The sequence below is a fragment of the Primulina eburnea genome, chromosome 17 (genome assembly GCF_022965805.1).
Source record: "Primulina eburnea isolate SZY01 chromosome 17, ASM2296580v1, whole genome shotgun sequence".
Classification (NCBI taxonomy): domain Eukaryota; kingdom Viridiplantae; phylum Streptophyta; class Magnoliopsida; order Lamiales; family Gesneriaceae; genus Primulina; species Primulina eburnea.
Genome location: NC_133117.1, coordinates 1654377 through 1679590, shown reverse-complemented (window position 1 = coordinate 1679590; position 25214 = coordinate 1654377). Strand labels below are relative to the sequence as shown.

At 31.4% G+C, this 25214-nt stretch overlaps 3 protein-coding genes across 3 annotated transcripts; 2 read left to right on the top strand and 1 right to left on the bottom strand.

Moving 5' to 3' along the window:
• Positions 1-9168: 9168 nt before the first annotated feature.
• Positions 9169-10481, bottom strand: LOC140818632 (transcription factor bHLH101-like). The gene is made up of 3 exons (XM_073178662.1): positions 10143-10481; positions 9405-9791; positions 9169-9283 (listed from the first exon to the last, which is right to left on the bottom strand). Exons 1-3 carry the CDS (start codon positions 10470-10472, stop codon positions 9179-9181), a joined length of 822 nt encoding a protein of 273 aa, XP_073034763.1. The 5' UTR covers positions 10473-10481; the 3' UTR covers positions 9169-9178.
• Positions 10482-18110: 7629 nt separating this feature from the next.
• Positions 18111-22603, top strand: LOC140818282 (uncharacterized). The gene is made up of 5 exons (XM_073178206.1): positions 18111-18281; positions 19909-20014; positions 20374-20556; positions 21181-21651; positions 21841-22603. The coding sequence occupies exons 2-5, from the start codon at positions 19945-19947 to the stop codon at positions 21957-21959; spliced, it is 843 nt and encodes a 280-aa protein (XP_073034307.1). The 5' UTR covers positions 18111-18281; positions 19909-19944; the 3' UTR covers positions 21960-22603.
• Positions 22604-24136: 1533 nt separating this feature from the next.
• LOC140818140 (uncharacterized) lies at positions 24137-24949 on the top strand. The gene is made up of 2 exons (XM_073177998.1): positions 24137-24407; positions 24597-24949. The coding sequence occupies exon 2, from the start codon at positions 24648-24650 to the stop codon at positions 24792-24794; it is 147 nt and encodes a 48-aa protein (XP_073034099.1). The 5' UTR covers positions 24137-24407; positions 24597-24647; the 3' UTR covers positions 24795-24949.
• The last annotated feature ends 265 nt before the right edge of the window (positions 24950-25214 follow it).

The window sequence follows — 25214 nt, the reverse complement described above, 5'->3', positions numbered from 1 at the left end:
TAGGTATATATTAGAATCAAGCGACGGTTTTATTAAAACCCGTCGCTATATAGCAACGGTTCAACTAACTCCGTCGCTATAGTAGCGACGGTTTAAGAAAAGAATGTCGCCGATCTGATTTGCGACGGTTTCTGAAAATACCGTCACCGATCTCAATCGGCGACCGTTATAGCTTAACCGTCGCTAGTATAGCGACGGGTTGTATAAACCGTCGCCGATCTCGTTTTTAATACACACGATTTTGGTGGAATCGTTGCTATATAGCAAAGGTTGATAATAAAACCGTCGCTTATCAAATTAAGCGACAATGCATTTTGAACCGTCGCTATTATATTAGCGACGGTGGAATACAAGACCGTCGCACAAAATAACGACGGGTTTATCAAACAGTCGCAATAGTAGCGACGGTTTATGAAAAACCGTCGCAATATAGCGACGGTGTTTCTTGAACCATTTTTCATCTATCTCTAGTAGTAGTTAATCTCTATCAATTTTTTCGAAGTTTCGATTTTTTTATTTTGTACTAACAATTTTTTGTATTTATTTCGTAGATTTGCTCGTCGGTGCGATGTTCCAGCGTTACGTGGAGCTGCATATCTTCGCGCAAATCAGGTTTTAAATTTTTTTTGCCGAAAATTTACTATATAATTTTAATTTTTGCGTAGTAGTTTTTTTAATGAATTTTGTGGTTACAAAACGTCGCTTCTTAAATGGCGGTTTTTTTAAAAAACCGCCGATTAATATAGCGACAGCTTTTTTAAAACTTGTCGCTTCATATAGCGACGGTGTTCTTCAAAAAAACCGTCGCTTAATGTAGCGACGGTGTTTATATATCCATCGTAAATGATCGATTGTACGAATTTTATTTGGATATGTGGAGAAAAAGTGTTATGCTGAATGTTGGTAAGAACCACCTCTTTGGCTCACGATATTCATTTTAGAATCCTGAATAATCAATGCATTATGTTCGATACATTATAGCATCACGATACGTCATTTTTACTGCATGTCAGTCATATCATATAGAAACTTACACGGTTATATTTCTATTTGATTGGTATAAATATGTATGCCAACTTCACTAGCTCACTAAGTTCTCAGATATTTAAATTTTATTTATCTCATTTATTATAAATTCCAAATACAATAAAACCGAAACTACCACCGGAGGGAAATTAAGGAAGAAAATATGTCGACTGAAATCATATTTTTTTTTAATACCAAATAGATATGTGACTAATAATATTTACATTTAGAGATAAAAACTGTATTTTATATTAAAAATTGTGAAATATTAAATTATATACCGCATAGTACTAGGTAATTAGTATCCTTAAAAGTTGGCCAAATAGTGTAGGCTCCGAAATTTTAATACAGATTTTTTAAAAAAATAATTGGAATAATTAAGAGAATAATTTATGCCCCAAGAGTAGTTCTCTTGTGAGATGGTCTCACGGATCTTTATCTGTGAGACGGGTCAACCTTATCGATATTCACACTAAAAAGTAATACTTCTTAGCATAAAAAGTAATACTTTTTCATGGATGACTCAAATAAGAGATCCGTCCCACGAAATTGATCTGTGAGACCGTAGATGAACACAAAGCGAAGGATTTGAATTCATATATGATCTTAACATATATCCCACCAGCTGATCCTTTAGTTTCATCAACGCAAACTCTAGAATATTATATCATCTACGAGCTTCATGTTCTTTCCCTAATAAGTAATTTATGTTGAGTGTTGTTGAAGCGACATGCTTACAATTTCAATATCATGCCAAGCTTGAGGACACGCATAATCAAGACACATATGCAATATTGTATGATACTTACTATGGGCGGAAGCTGCTCTTTGATGATTGATTCTCCATAGTCAAGCTATAGACAATAAATTTAGGTGTTGAATTCTCTGCAATGATTTCATTTGCACCTCAAGGAGCTGTCAAGATAAATGATTATCAATTGAGTATTTCTAGCAGTATCATCTCAATGGTTATTCAAAATTACGACAGAATCAGAGAAGTGTTTTTGCTATTTTTTATTTTCTTGTTTTATTTTATCATAGCATGATGTCGATGATATTGTCGATCTTTAAAGCGTGGGGGGTTGGTTTTTATCAATTAATAGATTGCATTACACCTATAATTGATTGAGATGTGTTGTAGTTGTAGCTATAGGATTTTGGCACAAACTAGCTATGTATCGAATTTTTGAGACATTATCTATGTAACTTTAAGTCATACTTATATGAACTAATTGTGAATTGACAAGACGTGAGCTCATGAATCATAACTTTATGTACAATAATCGAATAGAGAAAAAGAAGAAGGACAGAACGTACAACAGCAGAGAGGAAGAGAGAAACTTGGAGGAAGAATGAAGCTATTAGAGTTTGAGAGAAAGGAAGAAGACAACTTCAAAAGGGAAATTCTTATATTTTATTCTTATGAATTCAAACAATATGTTTTTGCTTTGTTTTAATTTTATGGAATAAATTTTTTTAGTCTAAAACAACAATAGGGTCAAACAATAATTTGTTTGATATTTGGTTTATTTTTAATATATTATTGTTCTTGATTTTAATTATTGATTGATGTTGGTTTAATATTTCTTGTTAATAGTCTGATCACTTATTTACATGTTTGTTGATTAATCACGAATCGGAAGAGAATTGGTTAAATATAGCAACAAATATATCAATCAATGCAAGGTTAAACTGAATATAAATAATACTTTGCTTCAGTGCATGTTTTTGGTTAAAACTGAAATTTCACAAAGATTTAATGCATTTAAATATGATTAAATTCCATTATAAATAATTTTACTGTTAGATTTAAATAGATTTATTAAATCGATGAATCATTTAATAAATAAATTGAGGAATTTCACCGTGATTGTCAAGAATTAAATAATTAATTGAATTTTAACAAACATAGTAGAGTTCGGCACCGTTGTATGTCTTAGTTTTTTATTTAAAGTTGAATCCATCTTCGATATTTGAATCCGTCATTTTTAATTGGAGTTGTTTTATTTAATAGTTTAGATTAATAATTCATAATACTCCTTTTATTTATTTTGTTTAACTTAAATTAAATGATAAAAAAATATAGTAATTGAATATTAGTCTATGTGTGAACGATACTTGGACTAATCATCTCTTTACTATAACTTATCTAATTCGATTTCTAGATTTATTTCCTAACCAAAATCTTCGGTCACCGACCATCGACGCTATCCTACCAACGAAAAAAATATTAACTATCTCCGTAAATGTTTGTCGGATTGATCCATGTCACAAATATAAATCTATTAAATCGTCTCAAATATACATGGTCTTTATTAAATAGATATACTTAAATATTATCCAACATTACTGTATAATTACAAATCTTTATATATTAAAAAAATTATAAATCTTTATAAAACCAACAATGTAAATATAAGTTTTGTCGAAAGGTCATTTGCTTTACTACTGCTATCACTCACTCCTATATGAATTTATTTTATTATTATAGTTAATAAAGATTTAGTAAAAAATTATTTACAGAAATATATATTTTATGATCGGTGTTTATTTAATTAACAAATATTTTCATAATAACAGACGGAACACATACATAAGTGATAAGATAAAAAATATAGATTTAATTAAATTGATATCGAATCACACAGTTAGGGGTGGGTGTCGGGTCGACTTCGGATTTATCGGATCGGGTACCCGATCAATCGAGTAGACTTTTTTGACTATCTGAATTACATGAAAAAATCTGGTAATTCGGATATCACACATGCGGGTACCCAAATTACAGCCATAATTTTTCGACTTCTCGAACCAAAAAGTACAGCCAAACCAAAAAATACAGCCAAACTATTGACCTTCCAAAGCAAGCAAGAAGATGCTTCCTCTCATTCCAATTGTGACCCAAACTAAATCTCGTTTACTCGACCTGGTCGGATCGAGTACCCGAAACCAAACGTCCACCCATACATAGGTTATAGGTATGGATGATAATATATATATTTGAGGTTTTGATGACAATAAACACAATCAAAATGAAAACATTTTCATAATTTAATCTCATTACAAAAATTGAATAAATAAAGTATTTAAGAAAATATTGCACACACGTTATAATAATTAATTAAAAGAAACATAAAACAACATATTTTTTTGGGTAAATCTTGTTCTTCCCTTGGGAAAAAAAATTATATGAGAATTGGATTGACTTTACAAAATTCAGTGGACTTGGGCTAAAATATAAAGAACATTATAAATCAAATATATGATTATGGGATTAGACCCTACTGCACTGTTTGGTACACGGGATAAGGGTGAGATTGATAAATAATCAGCCTTATCCCACATTTGGTACGTTTTTAAAAAGCACATGATAATATAATGGGCCCTTGATAAATACATTTTTAGAATGATAAAACATCCTTAGTAAGATGTGTGATAGTTTTAATTTAATGATAAAATATACTACAAATTACTTAATTACCCCCATTTATTTAAATGCATATGAAAAAGATTATAAAAAAATAAAGAAAAAGACAAAAATCAAATTTGACCGATGATCACCTTGAAAAAGAAAAGAAATTGTTTAAATAATTTCCAAAATAAGACAAAAAAAACGAAAATTATTCTTTAGGACCATATATATCTTTTGTCATATTTTGGAAATTTAAGAATTGAGATATGCAATTACAAGATCTTGACAACAATGGAATATAAGTTTTTGTGATATGGTTAATTTGTCATTACATGTCAATATATAAATTTAATTACTCTTGTTAAAATCATACCAAATATTTAACATATTATATTATCATTATATTTATCTTTGATTTATCCTTATACTGTATATCTCTTACTTATCGTATCCTATGTACTAAACTGTACCTACAAGGACATACGTCAGACTGGATTGAAGCCGGTCTAGCCCCTTCTTTGGGACCGCTTATCACGACAATATTGATAGAGAAATGTAATAACATTTTATTATATAGTCGTAAATATTGTCAGTATAAATTATTATAATAAATAATATAATTTATCTATTGAGATATATTTATGTTAATTAGTAATTATAATATTTTAATACAAAGTGTATAATATTTATTTATTATAATAAAATATATAATTTATCTATTGAGATATATTTATGTTAATTAGTGATTATAATATTTTAATACAAAGTGTATAATATTTATTTATTATAATATAATTTGTTTAAATATCTATAGTATTTTTTTTAAAAAAATCAATTAAAGTATCTTGAAAATAAAATTGTTTATCAAATTGATTGTAATAACAATAAATTGAATTAAGGATAAATTTGATTTTTTTAGTTGGACATATCAACTTTGACTTTTTTATAAAGAGTTCATGCATGTATCAATATGATTTTTAGTATTTTCCAAATTAAGTTTTCAAAACTCAAAATTACTACCACATAAATAAATATGCGCAAAAACTATTGTGAAGTCATTTCACAAAACAATTTTGTGAGACAAAAGATCTAACTTGATATGATATATGAAAAATATTATTTTTTATGTCAAATATCTATAATTTTGTAGGAATCAAGTCAATCCAACTCATTATATAAATACATGAGATCGTCTCATGAACATTACATCTCACGTAGCATAATTTTCTCACGCATCTCTTTCTGCTCGGTAAAACGTCGAAAGGAAGGAAAGGAAAATTGCTTGGACCTATAGGCCAACGTCAACAAAGTTACATTCTGCTAATTCACATCCCAGCCGCCTTCAAAATTTCTTGAATTCGGCCGGCAAACCGCCGTTGAAAGGTAGCGGCTAGGCTATATATTTTATATATATATATTTTTATTTTATTATTTATTATTTAGCAATATTGCCAAATAATGAAATGTTTTTCTTTATTATAATTTATATGTGTGAGATTTTGTTTAAAAAATTGTGTAAATGCCGATCTGACTTTTTAAAAGTATCAAAATTCTATTACACATTTTTCTTTTTAAAAAATAAGCAAGTAAAACAATTTATTAAATAAATAGACGTGTGCTAAATAGGTTTTAACCCCTACCAAAAGGATTGTACAAATATGAAAATGCATTGAGATTTTGATTGGGTCAAATTATAGTTATTTATAATGAAGAATATTAATTGTGTATTCATTCAAGTTTTATCTAATAATAATAATAATAATATAATAGATATCTTGTGAATGCCGCTATCATGCGCGAAGCGAAGCTTGATAGGAGCCTGAGCTAAGAGAATAGAACGAACTCAACGTCATAAAACCAGGGCTTAAGATAGGTCAATGGAGAAAGAAAAGTCCATTTTCCTGCACGCACTAATTCCTACGTTTTGTCGGGAGAATTGGGTCAAGATACGAAATTTCAAACACTTGGTTCTGGTTTTATACCCTCCGACCTTCTTCGGAATTGAGCTCTTACTCTCCTCATCACGTATCTTTATTCGTGGGACGAATCAATTTTGTCTATATTTATTATAAAAAGTAATATTTTTGATATAAAAAATAATATTTCTTCATCAACTCAAATAAAATATATCTCTCATATGTAAGTTCTTCACATAATAATTTTTGTGTAACAACATAGAAAAAATATGGGATGCGATTATATAATAAAAAAATCGCAGCGAATTTACACAAACGTAAATTTATACATATACACACACAGAGAGTATATTTTATTTATAATAAATTGCAAAAATATATAATTATACTAAAGTAAAATGTGTCATATCAAAATACTGTAAATCTTAGACATAAATTATCACATAAGTCTGGTAGAAATATTAATGTAATTAATGAAACACTTAAGACTATATATCTAAATGTCATTTGAACCAACAATATTGTAATTAATCCTTTAATGAAAATAAATGAAAAGTTGGAACAATGAATATAATTAAAATGCTAAATACAATGCACATTTGAAAAATTGTACGGACATTGATGTCTTAAATGCATTAACTCTGTATTATTCAATAAGACACTTATTTAATTAATTTGTAATAATGTCATTTAAAAATTTAAAAAAAAACAATTAATGTAGCTTACATAATAAGACACTTTCCTTGATTACTCCGATCGTTAATATTAATAACAATTTATTGTAATAAAATAAATTTCGTAACCAAAAATAATAATTTACTGGCTTTTCATTTAATAATTTTATGTATAATTTACTCTGCGTACGAACCTGTGGTCATTCATCGGAAATCATACAGAGAGGGAAGCAGCATTGGGGCGCTGTGGCGGCGTGACGGCCAAGAATACGAGCACCGCCATGATGGCTACCGGGATTACGAGGAACAACAGCGGCGGCGGCGGAAGGGGAGGAAGAACGAGCGGCAGGAACAGGAGCGACATTGTGAGAAACACCATTAAAACAGTCCCTCTAGCTCTGAAGTATACGAACACAAAACTCTTCATCAATGGAGCCCGACGTTGATAGGTTCCGGCGGTGCTTTTCACCTGGATTGATAGCTTTTCTTCAACTTTACGCATCCTCGTCTTCATACATTAATACATACAGAGAATTCTTTTGATTTTAAAAATGATCGGTTCGTAGAGGCCCGGGGGACGGCGGCGGCGCAGCGGTGGGGGTGGGAATTCAGGAAGAGGGAACGGGTACGTACGTATATATATATGGGGAAGGAGTGGAAGGTGTAATTGTACGTAGTAGAATAATGAATCGGACGCGACTTTATTTATTTTGGCATTAATACAACGCAAAGGCAAAAACTTGTATGAGACGATCTCACGGATATTATTTGTGAGACGGATCTTTTATATGGGTCACTCATGAAAAAGTATCACTTTTTATGCTAAGAGTATTACTTTTTATTGTGAATATGGGTAGGGTTGACCTATCTCACAGATTATGATCCGTGAGACGGTCTCACATGAGACTCACTCTAATACAAAGCTGATGTGAGGGTATTTCGGACATTTCGTGTTCATGGGTCAAAGAAAGTTCAATTAGACACTGCTACACGCGATGTACGTACGTGGGTAGGTAAAATGAAAATCTAATCTAATCTATGTTATTGACAAACTCTCACTTTTGTGAAATTAAAAAAATTATATAAAATAAAAAATCTAATATATATATATATATATATATATATATATATATATATATATATATATAGACGCATACAAGTCTAATGAAAATAAAAACAAGATATTTTTCCACCCAAAATTATCTTTAGTATAATATTTTTATCTTGTTTTAAAAATTTTAATCAAAATTTATTTATACAATAAATGAAGAGAGTTTTTACTTTTTGCAAAAAAAATGTATTTATTTTTTAAAATTTTGATAGTTAGTAATCAAATATTTTTCATCTAATTATAAATTACAAAAAGTGTATTTCTGAAATATTTTAATTCATTCTTTACCATTTGATCCACGAACTAATATATGCTTTTTTGCAAAAAATTGTGTGAGACGGTGTCACGGGTCGTATTTTGTGAGACAAATCTTTTATTTGGGTCATATATGAAAAAATATTAATTTTTATGGTAAGAATATCACTTTTTATTGTGAATATCGGTAGGGTTGACTCGTCTTACATATTAAGATTCGTGAGACCGTCTCACAAAAAACTTACTCATGATTTTTTTAAATATAATTATTTATTTATTTTTATTAATAACAGTTTCACCTAATCAATATCGAATGCAATATTGAATAAGTTAGTTTGACAACAAGACATATCCCTATATTTTTTTGGTATGTCAAATTATATCGATATTTTATATATATTATTATCATAATGATATTTGAAATTAAAATATATTTATTACATAATATCAGTAATTCTGAGTTACCTGAAATTTCAAAAGTATTATTTTTACTTAAATGTATGGAACACGTCTGAGTTCTGACTTGTGAGTAATTGGTCTCGTGAGATGAGCTATTATATTGAAGTCCCAATTAAATTTATCACCACTAAATTCTTGGAATATCATGACGAATTCAAGTCGATAAATTAATTTATCCCTATATATATATATATATATATATATATTGAAGTCCAAATTGAATTATTAAAATTCAATACGTGACAAGTAAATTTAAAAAGTATCATATTAATATAGGTTTAATTTATGATTTTAAAACATTATTATATATCTCCAACATTAATGTTAGTCAACTCTTGACTAATTTCTCTTCTCCTCCCATTTTCTCATTAAACGACCTCATTTTTTGGATCAAATATCGTTCTTCGCCGGCTCCCAGGCTTCCTCCTCGCCCCTGTTAGAAAAGGAAAAGTGAGACAAATTTAGAAAATAAATCGATAATCGACTGTAAGAATTTCTTACAAGGTAAATTTTCCCTTATTTTTTGTTAAATATTTACGACGTGCATGGGGTACCTGAAGATGCATGTTGTTGAAAACTCTGCCTTCAGAAGACTCGAAACAAGATGCATTCAACACAAGAAACCCTTCTTCCTCCAAATTCAACATAGCTCTAGACAACGAACCCTTTTCGCCTTTCGCCGTCGAGAACTGGAAAACTATTTCTCCGTCGTTTAATCTTTTTGCGGACACTGCCGACGACGAAGATGGAGACGACAACACGTCCGTGTGCACCGCTTTTCTCCGCTCATTAGTGCTAAAATCGATATTGAGTGAATCTCGTTTCATTGAAATCTTTGACAGAAGTTGTTCCTTCTTCTCGCTGAGTCTTTGCAATTGTTTTTGTAGCTCAGGAATGTATTTCAACACTCCCGAAACTGTGGCAGGAATGCTTAATTTTTTCTACAGAAACCATATATCGAAATAATTAACCACAAATGGTATTCAAAGCTTATAAAATTATTTACCAGCTCAAAATTTTAATTAGATTAACTTTAATTCTCTCTTTGAATCACATCACTCTCCTCGGCCTGTTTTGTTTCATGTCTTTCAAATTTTTGCAATTTTTTTGTTTATTTTCCGCTGACAAATGATATAACATTACATATGTCATCATCACGTAGAAAATTAACCAAAATTGTAAAGAAATCAAATATAATACACTAAAACTGAAGTTTGATAAAATAGATTATCAAATCACAAAGATTACAGTTTGAATTCTCATGAAATGGAAAGAAAGGGGGAAAAACTCACTGGTTGATCCTCGCCTGGAAGCAACGATCTAAGAGTAGAATACAAAGAATTAATCTTTTTACGACGATCTCGTTCGCATGCGTTATGGTTGAGCTTCTTGTCCGCATCATCCGCGTCTCCCTTTTCCATAAATCCGTCACGAAAACGTGAGAAATCGTTGTTCTTAGGATGTACAGTATTCTTGGAAGAAGGGGAATGGAGACGATCGGCATTAATAGAGCTCGAAATTTGATCTGGTCTTTGTATGCACAAGTTTTCTTGGTTTTCAAAAGTGTTGGGATCTTCCCAAAACCATCCAAAATTTGAAATCGGAGGTGATAAGGCAAGCATTTTAGTGACTTAAATCTTTCACGAGAAGTTTGAATTATATCGTGTAGTTGACACAAGGTCTATTTATATAGTAGTTTGTGGCTACATATTGGGAAACCAGTTAAAAATAGTTGGCCCGTAGTTTACAAATAACGTTTTAAAATATGTTAGAAATTGGAAATGGCATCTTATACTTTTTTTTGGGTTTCTCTCGATACTATTGGCTACCTAAAATAAACATCACTATTCCTGTATTAGTAAATTAATAAACTATTTCCTTCAACTCTGGTTAAGTTTAGGTTGTATTTAGATGGATCGATGTTGTTGAAATACATTTATTTCAAATTATTCAACGTTATGCATGTTTGATCTGAAAAATTTGTTGAAATTTCATGTTTTCTGCTGTTAAATGTCACACATCGATTGGATTAAGTCACCGAGAGTAATATATATGGACTTTGACAATTACCATATCTTGAGCTAGTTTTTGGTGTTGAGTTAGGTTTAAGTCTTAATTTGAACATGGTTTCATAGCCCAAACTCACCGTGATGTTGGACTGCAATAACGAGTCACCCATTAATATCTTGTATGATTCATGCTCGAAATTTTCATTGCTGGACGTGAGAGAGTTAGTTAAATGTCTCACATCACTTGAATTAAATCATAGAAAATTATATATGTGAACTTGTACAATTAATCTTATCACTTGAGATAACTTTTGAGGTTGAATTAAGTTCAAATTTCAATATTAACATCATCGATATATTTTTCTTATTATGGATGTTGAAAAGGTCTTATATAATTACTTATTATGTGTTATTTCAAATTAATCAATAGATTTCCAGATGCTTCGATTTTTAGAATCCAGGTACCGAAAATGTGGAAAAGAATTAAATAATTAGGAGAATAAAATAGGGTGAATGAGAGAACAGGGAGTGTGTGACGTTCTAAATCGAATAAAGAAAGTCGTCCTAATTTTACTATTTTGCTCATAAAATAAAAACATAAATTAATCAAAATAAAAACTCCACCCCAAACTCGACCCAAGCATAAAACTACACCCCAAACTTCACTTTATGTAAACTCAATTTAAATGTGAAAAACTCGACTTAGATAAAATATTTATGTATTTAATTACATAAATATTCAATCAAACATGACAATTATATAGCGGTAAGGTGTTGTTTTGTGTAAAAATAACTGGGTTTGAATTTGGATTAGGTCAAAATATGATATTTTTTTAATTTTATTTGACAAGCATATGTGAAGATCATTTTAGGCAAAAACTTATGTGAGAGGATCTCACGAGTCGTATTAGTGAGACGAGTCTCTTATTTGAGTCACCAATGAAAAAGTATTACTTTTTATGCTAAGAGTATTACTTTTATTGTGAATATGAGTATGATTGATCCATCTCACATATTATGATCCGTGAAACGGTCTCACATAAGACCCATTCATCATTTTGTCCTTTTAAGTCACTTTCTTTTACCAAATTAAAAATAAGAATAAATTGATCGGACCGAATAAAATAAATACGCGTTACAATGGGAAACTACTTGTGAACTAAGAATCTCTTTCCATATAAACTAGGTCCTAGCTAGCTACTAGTAAGCATCTAATATTACATAAGATTGTGTTCGAATATATGAATTTCGAATATATTCAAACGATTGTTTTAGTTTTAAAAAAACAAAACCATAAACTTCAAATTCATTCTTCAATGTTTATATATTATTTCATATTAATTATGATGAATTTCAAATTCACTCCATAACGAAGGCAATTGGAATTCATTATACTTTTTCTAACTAATATCTAACTATATAAATTATGAATTTAAGATTTCATCTTTCGTTTTATAATTGACAATAAAAATATAATCGAAATCCATAAATTTCAAATCTATCTATCAATCCAAATGTTATGTTCCTAAAAAAAAAATATTATTACACCTATTAATTTGTCATGGAGAAATAAATAAGGGACTTAATCTTGATTAACACATAAGTAATATAGAAATCCCTCATTAATTAACGAGTCACTTCACCGATCGATCAGTCATTTTTTTTGAAATATTTCCATAATTAAAAATGGCGGTAATATTATTTTAATTTTCCAATGAAATCCGATGAAGGGCACACGAAATGCTTAATGGCGATGTTAATTAATTTGAAAGGTTGAAGGATATGTGCATGTCCTGCACGAGCCGCAGTTAGGTTTTCAGAAATCTGCTCGAGAATGCACGTGGAAACACAAGCATGCTTTCTTTTCTATAAATTAAACAATATGTCACAATATTACTTCTGATTTCATCGCACGTAAACGATTAATTGTTTTTTTTAGTATTTTCGGATGAGGGAATATATATTCGATGAGTAGGTCTTTGTGAGACAGACGGTCTCACGATCTTTACTGTAAGACGATTCAACCTTAAGATATCTGCCTCACAAAATACGACCCGTGAAACTGTCTCACACAAGTTTTTGTCATATTTAATTGTTGCTATTTTTTATATTTTTATTTTTACAAAATTGAGATAAATGTAATTTTGGTTATATATGTTAGTTTCTATGTGATTTTGGTCTAATTTCAATCTTAGTTCCACAAATTTTAATCATTTTTATTGGAAAATATTGATGTGATACTGTACACAACGATGTCACGTAGAATCCGTATATGTGTCACGTTAAAAAAATGATTAAAATTATAAAAATTACAAAGATAGCATAAGTAACATTATTGAAACTCAGTAACATAGAGAATCAAAATCGCAAAAAGACAAATATTTGTAACACGTGAAATCGTTATTATTTTTCTTACCGTTTTTTCATGAAGAAAAGTATTCTCCCATTTTCACATTTTCCAATATGATAGTACCTTTTTAGTTATTCTTATTTCCAAAAATGTAAAAAAAATACTCTTTGACAATAATATATTTTAACCTAAAACCTGATATTTTAAGAAATGTTTGAAACAATTTTATCCAATTTAATTTCATTTATTTCCAAATAAGATAAATACAAAAATTTGTTTTCCTAAAATATTTTCACATACTCCTGTTTGTTTTTGGGAAATATTTTTGCTACCTGGCATCAGTGTATTACTCTCACATGTCGGGTCTACTGGAAAAACACGGACTCCACATATTATATAAAAAAATGGGATTATTTATTTTTTAAAAAACAAAAATTTGTGTGAGACAATCTCATAGGTCGTACTTGTGAGACCGATCTCTTATTTGTGTCATCAATGAAAAAATATTACTTTTTATGTTATGAGTATTACTTTTTATCGTGAATATCGATAGGGTTGACCCGTCTCACTGATAAAAATTCGTGAGACCGTCTCACAAGAGATCTGCTATAAAAAAAATTACTTATAAGTTAAAGAAAAAGTTTTTATTTCACATTTTGCGCATAGATAACAGAATATGTTGGAAATTTGATTGTTTTGTCAACGAATTCGAATAATTGATCGATAGTTGTCAACTTTTCAAGTATTTTCAATTAGGACATTGTCGCTTATAATAATAACTGATGATGCAAGAGATGGTAATTAGAATCTGGAACATTCAAGTTTTCTTCAGCTTGGTTTGCTTTTTGTTCATACTGAATGTGAATGAATATTTTATGTAGTTCTAAGCATTCAATTGGGGGAAATGAAAGAAATCGTTTTGTTGGAATTTCTAATTATTAAGCCATTACAAATTAAAATTTTGTTAGATCTCGATATAAAAGCTTAGAAAAGATTATCCGAGTGGTTGAATACTTTGTTTTAGAACATAGTAGATACGTCTGGGATGAGTTAACCTCGAAAATTTATGTCATGTTGTTAAATGTTGTCGATGTAATAATATCAGACATTGTTGATGTGTACGGTGACACGTTCGCACTCCGGAAGAATATGACCAAATCATAAAAAATCAAAATTACTATATTAAGATCTAGTTTTGATGAGTTTTTAGAGAATGAGAACTTTGAAACATGTACATTCGAAGACTATTTTTCCTATTTGTTTCGATAATATCCCAAATGATGGGTTACAGAGTGAGTCTCATGTGAGACCGTCTCGCGGATCATAATCTGTGAGACGGGTCAACCCTACCCATATTCACAATAAAAAGTAATACTATTAGCATAAAAAGTAATACTTTTTCATGGGTGACCCAAATAAGAGATCCGTCTCACAAATACGACCCGTGAGACCGTCTCACACAAGTTTTTGCCTACAGAGAACATTAACCCTGCTCAGTAACCATTGGGCTTTCTTACATTTAGGCTCACTAAATAATTGGGCTGCAATTAAAGCCCAATTTGAAGGCAAAATGGAACCGTTGAACCGGTACACGTGTGCACTCGACACAGCTCGATCGTAACTTCGTTGCAGTTAGGGGTGGGCATCGGTCGGTTCGGTCTGGTTTTTCTCCATAATGGTTTGGTTTTTCGGTTTTCGGTTTTGAATATATCTGGTCCAAAACCAACCATTTTATTACGGTCCGGTCCGATTTTTTTGTAATACAGTTCGATGATATGGTCGGTGATAAACGGTTATATAATATTTTGTTAAAAAATAAAATTGTACATCACTTGACGCTTGATGGATGCAACATATATAAAAAAAACAAAGATATTATATTAGTAGAACATATATGATTACAATACACTTCTTACTTAACAATCTAAGCTTCAATTACAATTTGAAATATAATTTCAAACAATAACTCTTCAATAAAAAATACACAGTCATTAAATTCCAATTCTCAGACTCCAAAATGCACATAGATTTTGCATTTCAAATCTCAATACATTTAATAATATGAGCTTCAATAATAATTTGAACTTTCAATTGTCAATATTGGACTTCTCACATGACTAAGGTCATTTATTAGTCATTATACGAAAAATCCTATGTTAAATATAATATGATCGGTTCGGTTATTCCGGTTTTCTGGGATCAAAACCGTAAACCGAGCTGAAAAACTGAATTTCTTTAATTTTGAAACCTTAACCGACCGAAAAAACCGAACCATTTAAACCGATTTTTTTCGGTCCGATCGGTTATTTTGATTTTAATCAAACTATGCCGACCCCTAATTTCAGCATGCTTCTTGAACCGCTTCATTCGGTTTGTTTACGGTTTACTCCTCTTAATTTCATAATTGTTTACTCAAAATCAAGAACACTATTTGACCCTATTGAATTTGATTAATTATACTCTTAATTGAAATGATTATTCAATGAATGTTTCTATTTTTTATAAAAACAATTATATTGATGATTTATTACTATCGAATCTCGAATACGAAACTTCATTTTAAATCCGGAATCTTAACATCAGATGAACTATAAATCGACTTATGTAGATATCGTTAACAACTAAAATTTTAAAATAGTTGGCACCGGACCTAATTAATCTCACGACTCTTGTGAAAAAGAAGCGTAATTTCTCTCGTCCTTAAAGCAACATTAAATTCTTCAGCTCGTTATAAAACTTCTTTATCATGGAAGGGATCACTAATCTATGTAGGATTCCATTAATCAGCCAAATCAGTTACAATATATATAAATTTATGTTAAATATTTTTTTTTCTTTTTTAATTATTATTTAAATTTAAGAGTGCCAAATTTTACAATAATTTTTAACAATTTATACATCAAATTTAATATATCTTCATTTGAATACGAACACCCATTCGTTGTTGTCCTTTGATAAATGCATCTACGAATAATTTTTTGAGAAAATTGTATATAAGATTCTGTATGTTTGCTTTTTTGCGATTACTGTCATATATATTACTGAATTTCAGATTTAGTCATGTGTATTACGATTGCTGACAGTTTTAGTCTTTTTTTTATGAGACATGGACATACGTTAAGGTTGTATCCATCAGAAAAATATTAAAATTGTCAAAAAAAAAAATAGATATGACCAAATCTAAAAAATATAAAAGATTAAAATCGCAAAAATTCAAAATACATCATAAAAAGCGCAAATTTCACAATATTTTTTTATTGTTACCTATCTGAAAAAGCCATTTTACAAAATTGATATAAAATAATAAAAACCGTTGCTATTTCAATTAACTTATTAAATTAATATTATAGAAAATTCAAACCATTTATATTTCAGAACTTCTGAAATTACATATCAAAGAAAAGCAAATATTTAGAAATGATTGAACATACAAAATATACAACAATCGCCCACGTCTCCGACGAGGCTTCATCGGAATCAACCGGCCACCAACCACAAGACGATTTTCGCACCGGATAACCCATCGTGGCGCCCATCTCCAACGCTCTCCGGCCACACGGCACCGCCCAACATCCTCTTCCGGTCAAATGTCTTCCCCAGCAACAACCTTTGGTTCTCCCGTGATCGTGTACTCGAAACCTTAACTTTATCGAAATACACGAAGAGGGTGGCCACAAAGACAACGGCTATTGCAACTAAAAGGAGCCTTGAGCTCATTGCATTGGCTTGGAATACAAGTGGGATCGCCATGATAATTTGTATAATATAAGATTATGATTTATGGGAGACCTCTATGAAATAAATAAACTCTGAAAATGGGATATATATATATATATATATATATATATATATATATATATATATATATATATATATATGTATATCTGTATTATATAATATAATATATGTTTTTAGATATTAAACTAATATAAATAGGAATATTAGCATTAATTTATTTAATTATAAGTTGGTGGGCAAGGCTACAAAACGTTGCGTTTGGGGCTCTCCCTTCGGGAAAAACGTCCCCCCTAGCCTTATAGACACCACTAACTAGCAACTGGAGAAATAGGTATTTGAGCTCATGTATGATTTAAAAGATTTGAGTTACACATTTAATTCAAATTAAAACTTTTTTTAAAGTAGCAAAATAATCGCTCTTACAATTAGTATAAGAGAAAAGGTTATTAGTTCAATTTCCATTTCAAAGAATGCAATTATTGAGAGATAGATTGTTGGATTCAATAATTATCCATGCTAAGTAGAATAATTCAAACGTGATGCTTGAGCTGCTGTACAATTTAAAAGATTTGAAGTTATATCATCAACTATAAATTTAGATTAAAAAAATCCCTACTAAAATAACTTTTTTTAACATATAATGAAAGAAAGGAAAAAATTTGTGTGAGACGGTCTCACGGGTCGTATTTGTGAGACATATCTTTTATTTGGGTCATTCATGAAAAAATATTATTTATTATGCTAAGAGTATTACTTTTTATTGTGAATATGGATAGAATTGACTCATCTCATATATTAGGATCCGTGACATCTAAACTTCGTTTTTGATATTGAAAAAAAAAGAAGCTGCGTCCTTACGTGGCCAAAATAATTTTACCAAATAATAATGGTATAATTACATAAACGTGTTGACTTTTGACTAACCACAGACGTACGGGTTTTCATGCAGTGGCAAGCTTTTAACCTGCGGCGGTGGCAATGGGGCCCACTTCTCTGGAAAATTATTTAAAAACTCCGCGTTGCATAATTAGGTTGTATGTTTGCAATTAAAAGTAGTACCCTCGATTGGAAAACAGAAATTGGATCTGACATTTTGTACTTTTCCTTAATGGATAACGCAGAGGAATTTTTTTAATGTCAATATATTCAAGTGCACAAATGTGTTGTACTATGTCGCATCCGAGTTGTACTTTTATTTGGTAACGACGAATGTTTTCGAAAGTATTGTTAACACACAGAATCACGACCCTTTTGAGCGGTACCCAATTGCACATCACTTTTTCTTCCCAGCCAAAGCGCTGTGGCGAGAAGGGAAGAATCCCCACAAATTTCAGGTAAAAATGGTTAAATAATTCAGATGTGTTAGTGTTTTCCTTGTAGTTTGAGACTGTAATTTTATGTTTTTGCTCACTTCGTGTGCAATTGTTATGTTCTAAAGCTGCGATCTTTTTTGTTTTCAGCCTTTAGTTTTTCTGGATTTATTCTCTTTAGTGGATTGTCGTCGCAGAATTTGAAGGGCTTTTATTAACTTGGTTAAAGCTTTAGGATATGGTTTTCATGGTATTACTTTTCAATTTTGTGTGTGTGTGTGTGTGTCTCCCGGTTACTTGAATTTTAGAGGGCGGACCCTTATCCGGAAGAGGGTATAGTGATACTATGATGTGGCGCTACTTGTTGCTTGGTAGTTATATAGGTTATGTGAAAATGTGTGAATTAATATGTGGTAAGTATTGATTGTTTGAGAGAGAAATTGTCTGAAAGCTTCAGGTGTTCAAAACTATGTTAAATGTCAGTGGTTCTTGAAGGAAAATGAGTTTAACAAGAGAGTAACTTATGGAAGAAAACAAAGTTTATGTGTGAAATAGTATGTGTTCATAGAAAAAGAAAGGTTCTATGTACAAGAAAAAGTGATGAAAGGATCAGAAGGCGAAGCATAGAGGTTGATACAGCATGCTTTGTGGGAACCTTAGTGCTTTCAAGAACTCTGATCTGAGAGAAGGGGTAATAATAAAAGTTTCAAGTAGACTGTAAATTTACTTCAAAAGTTGAGCTTGACAAAGAATCTTTAGGCTTTATGATTAGTAAAAAATAAGGAAATGGAGAAAGATTAAGCATTGTTATGCACCCATAAAAGTTTTTAGAACATGCTAATTGCTAGGCTAAACTCTAAAGTTAGCAAAATCCAGTGTGATGCTAATCAGATGTGTTAATAATTATTTCCTCTTCACGCAAACAACAATCTATTAATCCTTGTACTTTCCCTAGTTCTTTAAGTTTTATGTTTTGTTGAACTATTTGTGAATATGCTAATATCTTGTGTTGATGAACTATGAATCAGGCTTTATGAAATGCATCCTTGAATGCTAAGAAAGTTGGAAGGTGTTTTGTAGCTTAGCTGTTGTGGAACGGTATATTGACGTACTATTTAATTCTCTTGTTCTTGAACTTGCAAAATGTCTAACGAAGACATAAGAAGAGTCTTGCTGCATAACATACAGCTTGTAAGTTTCTATACTAATGTGTAATTTAATTGTATTTCTTGTTATATTTCGTACTATGGTAAATAGCCTACTTTATCATGGAATGGTTGGTTAGACATGTCCTCCGTGCATATTTGTTCTTGCTTTAATTTAAAACATTGGCATTAATGTGAACAACAACTGCAAATAACGAGCTATGATAAGAATCCTTTTCCCTGCATATTTGTTCTCGGCTTTAATTTAAAAACATTAGCATTAATGTGAACAACAACTGCAAATAACGAGCTATGATAAGAATCCTTTTGAAGGAAAAGGGTGCCATTTTTATGGATATAGCTGTATAGGTGAATATTTTATGAGATTGTCATTTCTCTCTCTTGAAATTCTGATTGTGATTCATTTGTTACGACATTTCTTTAGTTTCCTCTTTTTTGCACGTCTTTGTCATTGATTTTCCTGATCTAATGCTTTGTCTTGCCAGGTTCAAAATCTCATAGAAAGGTGTCTTCAGCTTTACATGAGTCGGGCTGAAATTGCGAGTACCCTGTTACACCGGGCAAAAATCGAGCCCGAATTCACTGAACTTGGTAATTTTGTTCCCCTGGTTGGTTATTTCTGCTTGTTTGTTTATATGTATATAACCATTCATTTTGAAGACATGGCGTGAAGCCGTGACCGTGTTACACAGAAACTCTTCAATTATATTCTATTCGATATATGGGTATTTTGTATTAATAAAGATGTCTGGGGTTGTTGGGAGGGGAGGGGGTGGTGGTGGTGGTTTGTGCATCTCCTTGAAAGATGTTGGTGAGAGGGTCAAAATCTCGTTGAATTTGGTTTGAAATTTACGAAATAACATTGAGTTTTCCTTTGCATAACAGTATGTCACACTCATAAGCATAGGGGTTCCATCGTGGTTCTAAAGTAAATTTGGGCCACCTTGCAGTGTGGCAAAAACTTGAATCTGAAAATCAAGAATTTTTCAAGGCATATAATCTGAGATTGATGGTGAAGGACCAGATATTACAGTTCAATCAGTTGCTTGCGAGACAGGTTGATCTAATGCACCAATCACGTACAATGGGGCCTCCTTCGATTCCTCTTACAAATGGATGTCATATTCAACCATGTAAGCTTGCTTTTTCTTTTTCTTTTTTCCTGTATCAAATCATGGTAGTGTCCTTTTCTTTTTAAATAATGGTACTTTATGTATGGGTTTTATTGTTGTAGAAGAAAAACTTTGATAATGTCACCCGGCCCTGATCGGATCGAATTCATGTAATTGAAAAATTGCCAAAAGAACGGAATGAATCCAATCGAAATGTATAATAACCCCCTTCTAAGTTTGGTTTGTTTGTCTTTTATCTCAGAGCAAAAAATTAACAAAAACCGATTTACCAAACTTATGAAAAATCATGATTGATTTATCAATCTAACTGAACTGAATTGATTTGGTTAGTTCACTTACATCTGGTAAAATAAAACTTTGCTCAGTCAGATTACACACAATTAGCTCTGCTTACAACTGTTTTGCCTACGTTTTTGTCGTGCAAAAATGACTAACTAAAATTATTTAAAGAATCCATTGTTTTTTCTTATAAAGCTATCTTATACTTTTCCTACCATCTAATGTGTAATGAGGCATTAGAGAGATTATTTTCACCAATTGTTGAATTGTGTCTGCAATTATACAACTATACTGACTTGAGACAAAAATTTGTTTGTTACATGGTGCCAATACACATCGATGTAGCTTACCAGGCCCCACAGCCTACGGGATTTTCTATAAAGCCTGAAAGCATGCACCAAGCTATGGGAGTGATACCTAATCTTTACATTAATGGTGCGATGACCCTGCAACCTTGCATGCAAGTTGCTGTGGATACGATGAGTCATTCTGGAGGGATTGATGTGCTAGCAAATTCACTGTTGGCTCAGAACTCAGATACTGTAATGATGCAAGGAATGAATGGAGGAATGATTAAATTGGAACCTGGCTATGCCGATAATTTTTCATGCATATTTGGTGCTGACAGCAATCTTCTTGACCATGGTGCGACAATTGGTGAAGGATCCGTTCCTTCTTTTGTTGGTGCTGAGTCCAGTTCACCTATGTTGAACGAGAATATGTTGGACCCAGAAATGAACGCGTTTAGTTTCTTGGGACAGATAGCTCAGAACTTCAGCTTCTCAGACTTGGCCGCTGATTTTTCTCATTGTACTGGTTAGCTCTTCTTCCTCCGTGTATGTGCGTGTGTGTGTGCGCGTGTACGCGACTCTATGAATTTTATGAAATTAAAGAACTCGGTCTGCTAAACATCGATGAATGGTAACCGTGTGTATTTTGACAGCGGCACTTCAATTTTTTAGGAATTTGATATATTATGACACAAGTTTTATCAAATTTCTTCAGATATACTTGAGAGTTATTCTAGATCGCCATTCCTTGGAACTGATGCAAACTTACTGGAGCCTCGTTTTAGGGAAGACCAGCAAGGCGATCCTTTCCCCCACCAGATCAGACGTTTCTGATGGGAAAAAGAAGAATATAGCCAACATTTTTGTTATGTTGATTAAGAAGCTGGAGACCATATCAGAGGCATTAAGTTATGATGATTTTGGCAGTGAATGAACGAGCTGTTTAATTGATACGTGGTTAGACCTTTACTCAATTAGTTTTTCGAGTCATAGCCTCATCCCTCCCCCATCGAGTACTTGTATAGCTTCTCTTCTTTAGGGTACAAACACCTTTTTTTTCCACCCATGGTCTTGTTGCAGGGAGAATCACTTGACAGGATTGAGCTTTTCGTAAATAGAATTCGTGAATTAAAGAGACTCCATGTTTTCAACCTAGGGAAGGAACTACGAGTCACACAAATTTTCTGCTGTATCTGCATACCCTTGTACATGTTCTGCTATAAGCTAACATTTAATCAGCTGCGACAACGAAGTGAAAAGTTGATTTATTGGTGTGGTGTTCGTAGGTAACGACACAGTATTGGTTAATGGTATCTAGTTTGTAATTGTAAGATTTGATGTATAAGAATCACAATCACAAGATTGTAAAAATTTGTGGCAGGCAAAGATTCTTGAATACATGCTGGTGTTTGTTCATTAATTTTGTTATGGAATGTAAGAACACATAATATGTAATATATTTTGGCTTTATGGCAAAAAGGGTGGACGAGATACTCTTTGTTTTGAGAATATTTCGTGAGCCGGTATGCGAAGGGATTCGACTATACCTATATATGTAAACAGTGCCAGGACCTTGGTTCCCTAATTTCGAGCTAAAACAGGTAAGTTAAGGGTTTTAGGGGAAGGAGAAATCACAGCAGAATATGTGAAACTCTTTTCATAATTTTTTTGCAGCCCTTCTCTTTATTATGTCAGCTATTTGTTTAGTGAGTAGGTATCTTGTGAGACGGTCTCACGAATCTTTATCTGTGCAACGAGTCAACTCTACCAATTCACAATAAAAAATAATATTTTTTTATGCATGATCCAAATAAGATATCTGTTTAACAAAATACGACCCATAATGATCGTTTTACACAAGTTTTTTTTGTCTTATTTAATGTCTCAATTACAAAGCAATTGATTGAACAAATCATGAGCCACACTGATCCTACCATAACAAAATAAAACTTGGCTATTCTAAAACCTTACATTTTCAAGTAAATTTTCTCGTGTCTATTCAGCATTATTATTTTCGACTTCAATAAAATCAATTTTACGCAAATTTTCATAAAAATTGTGCTCGAGATCGAAAGTATACAAGTTTGTAATAAAAAATAATAATTAATTCAGCATGTTTGGGAGAAAATTATAAATAGAAATGAAATAACTATATTTTATAAATTGATATTTGATTCTTTCGACGGATATTGTGCTACGTGTTTCTTGGTCTACTCAATAGTGGCACACACCCTCTGTCCTATTCCTACAGAGGATAAGGACATAAGGTATCGAGTTTGAGACTTACGAAAAATAAAGTAAAATTATTGTGTACTTTTGTGGGCCAATCTTTGTACAACAAAAACAGATATATCGATTAATTGATTTTTGTTAATTGTGTGTTATGTTTGGATAAATATTTTTTTTTAATGTATTATAAGTGAAAAAATTTAAAGTACGTGTTTAGAAAAAAAAAATTAGTAAAATATGTATTAGAATTTTTTTTAAAAAAATTCGTTCTTTCCAGTATAATTTTTTTAAAAAATAACTGAGATATTTTTTTTGATGTTTTTAAAATAAATATATATGGGTCGAACGGATAATAAATCACAAATAACTAAAAAAAATGAGAAAATAAAATTATAATGAAATATCTTCTTAATTTTGTAATAATAAATATATTTATTCTGAAAACAAATTTAAAAAATTTAAAAAACAATATTATAAAAATATCTTACAAATATTTGTGTGTGACGATCTCACGATCATATTTTGTTAGATATATCTCTTATTTAGGTAATCCATGAAAAAATATTATTTTTTATGTTAATAATATTACTTTTTATTGTGAATATCGATAAGGTTGACTGATGTCACATATAAAGATTTCGGAATCGTAGTGACCTACTCATACTTGTTTAAGTCTTATTCGGTTTTTGAAAGAGTTAGTGAACATTTAGAAAATAATTATTGATTGATTTTTCGATCATTTAGTAAAAGATTAAAATTATTAAATAATGAAGAAAGTCGATGTGTCGAGAATAATCTGGCCCCAACGACGACTCATACGATGTCCGTTTCTTGGTGAAGCCACCTGATAATCTGGAACTTCTCAATTTTAAACCAGAAGATTTTGTTGAGACGTCGAGCCCGTGTGTTCTCGGACCTGTTTGTTTTTTCTTCGAACGGGTCAAAGCTTACGTTTGCTACTATGCTTCGTTTAATCAGGGGGGAGAGGTTTTGAGCCGGATAGACCAAATCTTGAAATGGGCTATCGCCAGATTTAGAGAATTGCTGTTGCGGGTAATTTATATTGCTAAAATTAGTGTAAAGCTGTTGTCTTGAATTTGTTCAATAATTTTCGATAAAGCCTTGTTTTGACTTCTCGAGAACAAGTGGAACCGCTGTCATTTGACGTGTTTTGAGTGTCGATTGAGTGGTGGATTTCTGTGGAATCGGAAGATTTTTTAGAGCCTGATTCTTTGATTATAGGATTGGAGTCAAGGGTTTGGAGTAAGTGGGGAAGTTTTGATTTTTGAAGTCATGGCAGTTCCATGGAGAGTGACACTTTGGTTGGCAAGGATGATATGGCTTGCATTGAGTGGTTGGGTGGTTTCTTGCTTGACTGTTGCTGATGAAATCGCAGGCTCATTACGGACCGGTGATGTCGGGCCTTTTCATGTTGGTTGATTTCAAGGAGGTGAGGAAAACAATCTGTAGATGAACCGGTTCGATCCAGCCAACTTACTGTAGGTATTATATGTTATAATGTTGTAGAGTTTTTTACTTGTTGATGATATGAATTATAAATAACTGATTGTTGATTACAATTACATTTTCTTGAATGTGTGATGATGGCTTGGAATGTTTAGATGTCATAGACAAGGCTATATTTTTGATACTTTGATCCCGCTGTGATTGCTTTTCAAATTAAACGAGCAAGAGTTTCCTCCTTTTGGCGTTGAGATTTGATGGCGGGCTTTAAGAAAACTGCATAACAATGCATGATGCCTGATTATTTCTGATGAAGCACCCTTTGTCTACTGGCAGTTGGTTATTTGGCATGTTGTAACATCTTCACATGCTTTAAAGTACCCCCCACATCACCAT

Coding starts and splice junctions, on each gene's coding strand:
- LOC140818140 (XM_073177998.1), top strand. CDS start 24,648: ATGGCAGTTCCATGGAGAGTGACACTTTGGTTGGCAAGGATGATATGG.
- LOC140818282 (XM_073178206.1), top strand. CDS start 19,945: ATGAGTCGGGCTGAAATTGCGAGTACCCTGTTACACCGGGCAAAAATC. Junction 20,015..20,373: donor GCCCGAATTCACTGAACTTG/GTAATTTTGTTC, acceptor GCCACCTTGCAG/TGTGGCAAAAACTTGAATCT. Junction 21,652..21,840: donor TGATTTTTCTCATTGTACTG/GTTAGCTCTTCT, acceptor AAATTTCTTCAG/ATATACTTGAGAGTTATTCT.
- LOC140818632 (XM_073178662.1), bottom strand. CDS start 10,472: ATGCTTGCCTTATCACCTCCGATTTCAAATTTTGGATGGTTTTGGGAA. Junction 9,792..10,142: donor TTCCAGGCGAGGATCAACCA/GTGAGTTTTTCC, acceptor TGGTTTCTGTAG/AAAAAATTAAGCATTCCTGC. Junction 9,284..9,404: donor TCAACAACATGCATCTTCAG/GTACCCCATGCA, acceptor CTTTTCTAACAG/GGGCGAGGAGGAAGCCTGGG.